This window comes from Thunnus thynnus, chromosome 9 (genome assembly GCF_963924715.1).
Source record: "Thunnus thynnus chromosome 9, fThuThy2.1, whole genome shotgun sequence".
NCBI lineage: Eukaryota > Metazoa > Chordata > Actinopteri > Scombriformes > Scombridae > Thunnus > Thunnus thynnus.
Genome location: NC_089525.1, coordinates 16,870,695 through 16,881,820, shown reverse-complemented (window position 1 = coordinate 16,881,820; position 11,126 = coordinate 16,870,695). Strand labels below are relative to the sequence as shown.

Below are 11,126 nucleotides of genomic sequence, written 5' to 3'. Positions count from 1 at the left end.
GCATTAAAAGTGCATTTTTGATTGGTATTATAAAAATGTTAGACCTATAATTTAATACAGCTCGGATGTAATTAGATCTACAAATATGAAATTGTGTGATTAAAAGCAGCGCGATACATGTCAACCAAATTAAGAAAAACAAAAGGCCACTATAATTATATCATGGATAGAGAAATCACTGGAGAGGAAAAGCTAGGAATTTGGTAAAATGTTAAATGAACATTGAAAGGGCATTTTTGATTGTTGGTATCAAAAATGTTAGACTAATAATTTTAGAGACACACATACCATATTTTTTCAAAAATCACAAGTGAATACTCATAAACAGACTCCAGGGATGACACTCACTGTACGAGCAAATTAGCCCAGTGATGTAGCAGATTTCTAACATTGCAAAAAACAAGCAAGTTCTCAGTCGGTTAGCATAAAATGCAACGAAGTGATATAATAAAACCTGTAATACAGACGCAGCATTCCCGTTAAGTGATGCAAAGTCAGATGCTGTCCGTGGTGCTGAAAATTACGGTACCGGGTGCAACGGTTCACTATCAGTGTAACTAAACACAGAAAGAGAAATTAAGGCACAGAGACGAAGCTACATTATTAAACTCACCTCTAGAGGAGAGTCTGGTTCATCCAGGATGCTCTTTTCATTCTGTATCCGCTGCATCGTCCCTGTAGAACTGGGGTCCATTATCAGCACGTTCTGACTACCAGCTCTGCCGAACTTACAGTCACTCTTTCTGGAGTCGGTCGTCCTGCACACCTCGTAATTGTACACGTGTTGGAGAGTCCCTGTCCCCAAAGTGTCTGAGTAACGTGGTGGATAATATGGAATCACAGGGAGATTGGAGTGATACAGGATGCGAGACTGTCTCCATCTGTAGATTTTCACTGATATAATAACCACTAAACACGTGATGAAGAGGAAGGAAACTACAGCCAGAGCCAACACTAAGTAAAAAGTCAGGTTGTCATTGTACTCCTTGTCGTGTGTAAAGTCAGTGAACTCTGACAGCACTTCAGGGAAGCTGTCCGCCACCGCCACGTTAACAATGACTGTAGCTGAACGAGAGGGCTGCCCGTTGTCCTCCACTATAACAGTCAGTCTTTGTTTCACAGCATCTTTATCAGTCACCTGGCGGATAGTTCTTATTTCTCCATTCTGTAAGCCCACTTCAAACAGCGCCCTGTCTGTGGCTTTCTGCAGTTTATAGGAGAGCCAGGCATTCTGTCCAGAGTCCACATCAACAGCCACCACTTTAGTGACCAGATAGCCCACATCTGCCGAACGAGGCACCATTTCAGCCACCAGAGAGCCACCGGTCTGGACTGGGTACAGAACCTGAGGGGGGTTGTCGTTCTGGTCCTGGATCATTATTTTCACAGTCACGTTGCTACTGAGTGGAGGGGAGCCTCCATCCTGCGCTTTGATAATTAAAATAAGCTGTTTGATTTGCTCATAATCAAATGCGCGCACCGCATGTATCACTCCGCTTTCTGAATTAATAGAAACATATTCAGAAACTGGAGATTCACCGATATTAGTATTCTCAAGAATATAAGACATACGGGCGTTTTGGTTTTCATCTGGATCTTTGGCCTTAACAGTGAGAATAGAAACTCCTGGAGAGTTATTTTCTGTGATAAATGCACTGTAAACACTTTGGGGAAAAACTGGAGCATTGTCGTTTACGTCAGAAATTTTTAAATTAAAGGCTCTGTTTGTTGACAGAGGGGGCCTTCCTGCATCTGTCGCAACAACAGTGATATTATACTCTGAAACACTTTCACGATCTAATACTGCGTCTGTTACCAATGTATAGTAATTTCTTAAATTAGATTTAATCTTGAAAGGCACATTTTGTTCTATTCTACAATTTACTTGCCCGTTATCCCCCGAATCAAGATCTTTTACATTTATTATGCCAATAGTTGTACCAGGAGGGGAGTCCTCTGACACAGGACTCGTGAATGACATCACATTAATGATCGGTGGATTGTCATTCGCATCAATCACCTCAACTATGACTTTACTGGAATCTGTTAAAGCTCCTTGGTCTGTTGCTTCAATGCGTATTTCATATTTCTTGGCTTTTTCATAGTCAATATGTCCTGAAAGAAAAATCACACCTGTAGTCTTGTCAATTTCAAATATATTATCAATGTCGCCTTGCATTTTGGAAATAGAATAGTATATCAAACCATTTGATCCGCTATCTGCGTCAGTGGCATTCACAGTGACGATATAGGTACCTCTTGCGGCATTTTCCATTACAGTGGTCTTGTAGACTGATTGGTTGAAAATAGGTGAATTATCATTAGCATCTAGGACAGTGATATCTATATTTACTGTACCAGATTTCTGTGGCGTCCCACCGTCCACTGCAATCAACTTTAGAGACAGACTTGGATATTGTTCTCTATCCAACGGTCTCTCAAGCACCATCTCCGCATATTTTCTTCCGTCAACATTTGAATGCTTTTTCAAAACGAAATTATCATTTGGAGACAAATTATAGTCCTGGAGCCCGTTGACTCCCACATCAGGATCATTGGCTGTCGGCAAAACAAAACGTGCTCCCGGTGCGGCTGATTCGCCAATCGTCAATTTCATGTCGTGCTGGTGAAAAGAAGGTGAATTATCATTTATGTCCAACACTTCGACCGTAACGTGGTGTAGCTCCATAGGGTTCTCTAAAATCAAATCAAAGCTGAAGCTACACGGCGTTACGTCTCCACAAAGCTGCTCTCGGTCTATTCTCTCATTCACGACTAGAGTCCCTTTGTCTGTCTTCAGCTCGGTGTACTGGATGCTCTCTCCGGTCACGATACGGGCCCGGCCAGAACGGAGCCTCTGCATATCTATTCCAAGATCCAAGGCGACATTACCGATAAGGGACCCTTTCTTCATTTCTTCTGGGATTGAATATCGAATTTGACCACTGACCATATGACTGAGAAAAATTAGAAGCAGGACGCTTTGCGACGTCAGTTTGTAGCAAAAACGCCATCTTAGAGTCCGGTAGATGTGTTTTCTGGAATCCATGTTATGAAGAATTATCTTAAAATTACACTATCCAAACACTAAAACCCAACGATTAACAATCACGTTATTCAAGTGTAGATTAAAAGCAATGACATGTCCGGTTTCCTTTCTCGCGTAGTGAAAAATGCGAGTATCAAATCAAAGGCAGTTCTCTCTGCGCCCACCTCAACATCGTTTACAGTCTAAAGCATATCCACTCTCCACTGAGCAGAATAAAGAAAGGCACCGCCTAAAACACTATTCTGATTTGTTTTTACTTGACCAACAGCGTCCCTTAGAGTCCACTCGATGAATATCAACAATCAAATAATGGTAAATTCAATCTTCATAGGCACTGAATAACTACAATTTAAAAGTCTTAAAAAGACGAATATCATGATAACTTGAAACAAATACATGAGTTGTCATAGTAATAATACAAAGCAGACGTACGCTCTTATCATTTTTGACAAATCAATGTATTTCTAAATAGAAAACTGTATTTAAAAGTGAATAATAGAATACCGTTAACGCACTGAAGCAAAAAGAAAAAAAAAAAAAGAAATCTCCAGTAGAGAATCGATATGCTCTACAACATGGTACAGCAATCTAGCTGAATAAAATTAACTGCTACCTGATGTGGCCTTATAAGCGATGCCATCAACACCAGCCGTGAGAGGTTCCGGTTAGATGACGCCATTAATTATTTAATTATTTAAATTTATGATTTAATCGTGACTACAATCTTCTCCCAACATCTACTAAGTGGTTTTGGTTGCGTACCTTTGACCACACTCTCACCATCCTTTAAATTACAAGTGTGGGTATGAGTTAAAATCGGTGACCCAAAGGCTGGACAGATGCATGCCAAAAACATCATCATATTTTTGAAGTGCAAAGTACAAACGTATTAGCATAACTTGTATGCAATATACGGCTTGAAAAGACGTGCTCTCAATGATTATATCTGCGAAAAGTTATGCAGAAGCATAATCATACTAGTAATCCAAACTGACTGAGATGCTGTCCATGGTGCTGAAAGTGAGGATACAGAGTGCAAGGGTTCACGATCAATGTAACTAAAAAAAGACAAAAACAGAGACACATAAAAGGACAGCAGCAAAGCTAAATTATACTAACTCACCTCTAGAGGAGAGTCTGGTTCATCCAGGATGCTCTTTTCACTCTGCATCCGTTGCATCGTCCCTGTAGAACTGGGGTCCATTATCAGCACGTTCTGACTACCAGCTCTGCCGAACTTACAGTCACTCTTTCTGGAGTCAGTCGTCCTGCACACCTCGTAATTGTACACGTGTTGGAGAGTCCCTGTCCCCAAAGTGTCTGAGTAACGTGGTGGATAATAAGGAATCACAGGGAGATTGGAGTGATACAGGATGCGGGACTGTCTCCATCTGTAGATTTTCACTGATATAATAACCACTAAACACGTGATGAAGAGGAAGGAAACTACAGCCAGAGCCAACACTAAGTAAAAAGTCAGGTTGTCATTGTACTCCTTGTCGTGTGTAAAGTCAGTGAACTCTGACAGCACTTCAGGGAAGCTGTCCGCCACTGCCACGTTAACAATGACTGTAGCTGAACGAGAGGGCTGCCCGTTGTCCTCCACTATAACAGTCAGTCTTTGTTTCACAGCATCTTTATCAGTCACCTGGCGGATAGTTCTTATTTCTCCATTCTGTAAGCCCACTTCAAACAGCGCCCTGTCTGTGGCTTTCTGCAGTTTATAGGAGAGCCAGGCATTCTGTCCAGAGTCCACATCAACAGCCACCACTTTAGTGACCAGATAGCCCACATCTGCTGAACGAGGCACCATTTCAGCCACCAGAGAGCCACCGGTCTGGACTGGGTACAGAACCTGAGGAGGGTTGTCGTTCTGGTCCTGGATCATTATTTTCACAGTCACGTTGCTACTGAGTGGAGGGGAGCCTCCATCCTGCGCTTTGACTACCAGCTGAAGCTGTTTAATTTGCTCATAATCTAAGGAGCGAACCGCGCTAAGAACTCCAGTTTCAGAGTTTAAAGACACATAAGTAGAAACTGGACTACCGCTCACCTGTGTGTCTTCTAAAAGATACGAGATTCTGGCGTTTTGATTCCAATCAGAGTCCCGCGCGCTGACAGCAAATATTGAAACTCCAGGGGAATTATTCTCTGTGACGTAAGCAGAATACATTTTTTTATCAAATAATGGTGCGTTGTCGTTTACGTCAGAAATTTTTAGATGTAATTTTGTTGAGGTAGAAAGAGGAGGAGACCCGAAATCAGTGGCTGTTATTGTTAAGTTATATTCGGGGACGGATTCTCTATCAAAATATTGATCTGAGACTAAATTGTAATAGTTTGTCAGAGATGACTCGATTTTGAAGGGGAGTTTCCCATCTACAGAACATATTATTTGCCCATTTTTTTCAGAATCTGCATCTTTTACATTGAAGACTGCAATCGTTGTACCAGGACGCGCATCTTCAGACAAGGGGCTGGAGAATGACATTATATTTATAACTGGGGCATTATCATTGACATCAACAACCTCAAATATAATTTTACTTGTCCCAGTTAGGCCACCCTGATCCTTTGCCTCCACTCTCACCTCGTATTTTCTGTCCTTTTCAAAATCTATTTGACCAGATACATAAATTGTGCCAGTGTTTTCATCAATACTGAATATATCTGCTACACTTCCTTTCATTTTAGACAAAGTGTAAGTAATGAGTCCATTTGAACCGCTGTCAGCGTCTGTTGCATTTACTGTAATAATATTGGTGCCTTTCATTGTGTTTTCCATCACAGACGCTCTATACACTGATTGGTTAAATACTGGAGCATTGTCGTTGGCATCCAACACAGTCACATCTATATTTACTGTTCCGGATCTCTGTGGTGTCCCCCCATCAACTGCGATTAGTTTTAAAGAGAAATTAGGATGTTGTTCTCTGTCTAAAGACTTCTGGAGCACCATTTCAACATATTTACTTCCATCTGGATTTGCATGTTGCTTCAATATAAAATTGTCGTTGGGTGATAAAATATAATCTTGCAATGCGTTTTGCCCCACATCTAGATCCTCTGCACTCTGCAGTGGAAACTGCACTCCGACTACAGCTGATTCGCTTATTTCAAAGCTGATAGCTTTATCTTTATTTGGGAAGACGGGAGCGTGATCATTTATATCCAAAACCTCAACAGTTATTCTGTGTAATTCGATTGGATTTTCTAAAATCACCTCAAAGCTGAAGCTACACGGTGTTACGTCCCCACAAAGCTGCTCTCGGTCTATTCTCTCATTCACGACTAGAATCCCTTTGTCTGTCTTCAGCTCGGTGTACTGGATGTTTTCTCCGGTCACAATACGGGCCCGCCCAGAACGGAGCCTTTTCAGATCAAGACCAAGATCTTGCGCTACATTACCAATGACAGAGCCTTTCTTCATCTCCTCCGGTATGGAATAACGAATCTGACCACCTACCATGTTAACCATATGAAGCAAGAGCACGAGCAGTCCTATTTGCCGTTGCATTGCAGAAAACAATCGCCATCTTAAGAATATGGAGGTGAGAGATTCTCGAGTTGTCATCATGGCAACAAAAATCAAGTAAGGTGATCTATATCCAACTGATGCGACGGCAAATCTTATCTCGATATATCCGTTTCTTGGTTACATGTAAACACGTCTTCAACGCTTATACACAAGTCTGTGAGGCCATTTTCTCTCTTATGTGCCCTAAACGATGAAACACAGAGAGGCTCCTTCACTATATAGTCAGTAGGGGAGTTGACTGAATGACGACACAATACAGAAATTATTTTACTGGCCAACAGCGTCCCTTAGAGTCTAAAAAGTGAAAATGAAATGAAATTTCTACCATAGCACTGACACTAAAACAGACACATTGAAAACATTTCTCTCTATCTACTGTGGGAATAAAATTGGAATGACTTTTAATAATATATTTGTAAATTTAACCACGTTTCAACTCTATATATTGCATGATCACAAAAATGAGTAGTCTGCAAATACGACCGGCCCACAATGACAGAAAATTATACCTCAATCTCAAACAATTCACCGATAATGTTGTTGGACTTATGAAAAAAATAAAGAGTTGTTTCAACTAAAATAAATACAATCGCTATCTTTACAGAAAATACACATTTTAAATTCTACAGTAATATTAATGACTCCCTACAACGATTCAGTGGTTTACAGTGTATTGCATGAAGACTGATCTGTAATTTGAGCAGTCTCCTCTACAATACATTAATATGTTAACTATTCAGCATTAGGACGTGTCCAGCGGTAATATGCAGTACCAATGCAGGGAGTAAGCTAGAGTCATCTTTACATTCCGAAGTGAAAGTATGAGATGAGATTCCTTATGCTATTACTCAGTTTTGACATTTTTGTAATTTTGCCGTGACAATACCCTTTCCTTAACATTTCCTGATTCCTTTATGCCCAACTCCAAACACACCTAACATTCCTTGGCGCGTAGGTGTATTGGATGAAAAAAAAAAAGATAAATAAACGCTGGCAGTAAACGAAGTTTGAACACAATTACTGCAGCATTTATTTCCAAAACTGCATTTAGGCAACACAAAAGAGTTACATATGACGATACGATAGATTCTTTTAGGAGTTTATGCTTTCCAATGCTGCATCTATTAAGAAAAAATCAGCTTATCTGTCAGGTAATGCAAACTGAGATGCTGTCCATGGTACTGAAAATGACGGTATGAAGTGCAACGGTTTTTCGTCAATTCAACTAAATAAAGGAAGAGAACAAAATGGGCACATAGACTGAGAAAAATTATTCAGCTCACCTCTAGAGGAGAGTCTGGTTCATCCAGGATGCTCTTTTCATTCTGTATCCGCTGCATCGTCCCTGTAGAACTGGGGTCCATTATCAGCACGTTCTGACTACCAGCTCGGCCGAACTTACAGTCACTCTTTCTGGAGTCAGTCGTCCTGCACACCTCGTAATTGTACACGTGTTGGAGAGTCCCTGTCCCCAAAGTGTCTGAGTAACGTGGTGGATAATAAGGAATCACAGGGAGATTGGAGTGATACAGGATGCGGGACTGTCTCCATCTGTAGATTTTCACTGATATAATAACCACTAAACACGTGATGAAGAGGAAGGAAACTACAGCCAGAGCCAACACTAAGTAAAAAGTCAGGTTGTCATTGTACTCCTTGTCGTGTGTAAAGTCAGTGAACTCTGACAGCACTTCAGGGAAGCTGTCCGCCACCGCCACGTTAACAATGACTGTAGCTGAACGAGAGGGCTGCCCGTTGTCCTCCACTATAACAGTCAGTCTTTGTTTCACAGCATCTTTATCAGTCACCTGGCGGATAGTTCTTATTTCTCCATTCTGTAAGCCCACTTCAAACAGCGCCCTGTCTGTGGCTTTCTGCAGTTTATAGGAGAGCCAGGCATTCTGTCCAGAGTCCACATCAACAGCCACCACTTTAGTGACCAGATAGCCCACATCTGCTGAACGAGGCACCATTTCAGCCACCAGAGAGCCACCGGTCTGGACTGGGTACAGAACCTGAGGGGGGTTGTCGTTCTGGTCCTGGATCATTATTTTCACGGTCACATTGCTACTGAGTGGAGGGGAGCCTCCATCCTGCGCTTTGACTACCAGCTGAAGCTGTTTAATTTGCTCATAATCTAAGGAGCGAACCGCGCTAAGAACTCCAGTTTCAGAGTTTAAAGACACATAAGTAGAAACTGGACTACCGCTCACCTGTGTGTCTTCTAAGAGATACGAGATTCTGGCGTTTTGATTCCAATCAGAGTCCCGCGCGCTGACAGCAAATATTGAAACTCCAGGGGAATTATTCTCTGTGACGTAAGCAGAATACATGTTTTTATCAAATAATGGTGCGTTGTCGTTTACGTCAGAAAGTTTTAGATGTAATTTTGTTGAGGTAGAAAGAGGAGGAGACCCGAAATCAGTGGCTGTTATTGTTATGTTATATTCGGGGACGGATTCTCTATCAAAATATTGATCTGAGACCAAATTGTAATAGTTTGTTAGAGATGATTCGATTTTAAAGGGAAGTTTTCCATCTACAGAACATTTTATTTGCCCATTTTTTTCAGAATCTGCATCTTTTATGTTTAAAATCGCAATAGTTGTACCAGGACGCGCATCTTCAGACAAGGGGCTGGAAAATGACATAATATTTATAGCTGGGGCATTATCATTGACATCAACAACCTCAAATATAACTTTGCTTGTCCCGATTAAACCACCCTGATCCTTTGCCTCCACTCTCACCTCGTATTTTCTGTCCTTTTCATAATCTATTTGACCAGATACATAAATTGTGCCAGTGTTTTCATCAATACTGAATATATCTGCTGCACTTCCTTTCATTTTAGACAAACTGTATGTAATGAGTCCATTTGAACCGCTGTCAGCGTCTGTTGCATTTACTGTAATAATGCTAGTGCCCTTTGTCGTGTTTTCCATTACGGACGCTTTATACACTGACTGATTAAAAACCGGAATATTGTCGTTGGCATCTAACACAGTCACATCTATATTTACTGTACCAGATCTCTGTGGTGTTCCTCCGTCAACTGCGATTAGTTTTAAAGACAAATGTGGACGTTGTTCTCTGTCTAAAGGCTTCTGGAGCACAATTTCAACATATTTACCTCCATCTGGATTTGCATGTTGTTTCAATATAAAATTGTCATTTGGTGATAAAATGTAATCTTGTAATCCATTTTGCCCCACATCTAGATCCTCTGCACTCTGCAGTGGAAACTGCACTCCGACTACAGCTGATTCACTGACTTCAAAACTGATAGCTTTATCTTTATTTGGGAAGACAGGGGCGTGATCATTTATATCCAAAACCTCAACAGTTATTCTGTGCAATTCCATAGGATTTTCCAAAATCATCTCAAAGCTGAAGCTACACGGTGTTACGTCCCCACAAAGCTGCTCTCGGTCTATTCTCTCATTCACGACTAGAATCCCTTTGTCTGTCTTCAGCTCGGTGTACTGGATGTTTTCTTCTGTCACGATACGGGCCCGCCCAGAACGGAGCCTTTTTAGATCCAAACCAAGATCTTGCGCTACATTACCAATGACAGAGCCTTTCTTCATCTCCTCTGGTATGGAATAACGAATCTGACCACCTACCATGTTAACCATATGAAGCAGGAGCATGAGCAGTCCTATTCGTCCTCGCAGTCCATAAAACAATCGCCATCTTTCGCACATGTAGGTGAGATGTCTTCGAGTTGCCATGATGGCAACAAAGAATCGGGAAAGGTGATCTATATCCAATTGATATGACGTTAAAATGGTTGTGCTCCCTGTTTCCTTCTTATATCAGTCTTCAACGTTTACATACAAGTCTGTGAGGCCATGTTCTCTCTTACGTGCCCTAAACCTCGACAAAACACAGAGAGCCTTCTTCACGGTATAGTCAGTAGGGGAGTAGACTGAATGACGACACAACACAGAAATTATTTTTTACTAGCCAACAGCGTCCCTTAGAGTCTAAAAGGTGAACATCAATGAGACCAAGATGACAGTACTGACAATCTAAAAATAACAAACGGAAAACATCTCTATAACGTGTGGACATCGCATTGGGATGACTTATAATGAAGTATTTAAAAATTAAAACACATTTTAACTGAATATGTGTAATATAACAAATTCTGTATAACAGCAAACCGCAAAAACGACCCGTCCAAAAAAAGAGAAAATTGAATCTCAAATAATTCACCCACAATGCAGTCGGTCTTACTGACAAAAATGTAGTCACTGATTGCAAATAAAAGTCCCACATATAACATAAAATTATATGAAAATATACATGTTTCAATTCTAATATATATGTGTGTGTGTGTGTGTGTGTGTGTGTGTGTGTGTGTGTGTGTGTGTGTGTGTGTGTGTGTGTATTTAAAAACTCCATAAAATGATTCAATGGCTTACAATGTGTCATATAATGATGCAGACCTTCCACATGGATGTGTAAATTGAGCAGTTTCCGCTTAAATACTCGAATATGCAACTATGGACACATATAAACACATTTCGTTTA

General features: G+C 40.9%; 4 protein-coding genes across 39 annotated transcripts in view; all 4 read right to left on the bottom strand.

Moving 5' to 3' along the window:
* LOC137189417 (protocadherin gamma-C5-like) overlaps positions 1-11,126 on the bottom strand; it is a 316,496-nt gene that overhangs the window by 170,538 nt on the left and 134,832 nt on the right. The window lies entirely within an intron of this gene.
* LOC137188830 (protocadherin gamma-A7-like) lies at positions 549-3,216 on the bottom strand. The gene is made up of 3 exons (XM_067598409.1): positions 2,677-3,216; positions 614-1,389; positions 549-557 (listed from the first exon to the last, which is right to left on the bottom strand). The coding sequence occupies exons 1-3, from the start codon at positions 3,047-3,049 to the stop codon at positions 549-551; spliced, it is 1,158 nt and encodes a 385-aa protein (XP_067454510.1). The 5' UTR covers positions 3,050-3,216.
* Positions 4,022-6,759, bottom strand: LOC137188829 (protocadherin gamma-A7-like). The gene is made up of 3 exons (XM_067598408.1): positions 6,235-6,759; positions 4,173-4,941; positions 4,022-4,063 (listed from the first exon to the last, which is right to left on the bottom strand). Exons 1-3 carry the CDS (start codon positions 6,624-6,626, stop codon positions 4,022-4,024), a joined length of 1,203 nt encoding a protein of 400 aa, XP_067454509.1. The 5' UTR covers positions 6,627-6,759.
* Positions 7,862-10,451, bottom strand: LOC137188828 (protocadherin gamma-A7-like). Its single transcript, XM_067598407.1, has 2 exons — positions 9,933-10,451; positions 7,862-8,639 (listed from the first exon to the last, which is right to left on the bottom strand). The coding sequence occupies exons 1-2, from the start codon at positions 10,319-10,321 to the stop codon at positions 7,862-7,864; spliced, it is 1,167 nt and encodes a 388-aa protein (XP_067454508.1). The 5' UTR covers positions 10,322-10,451.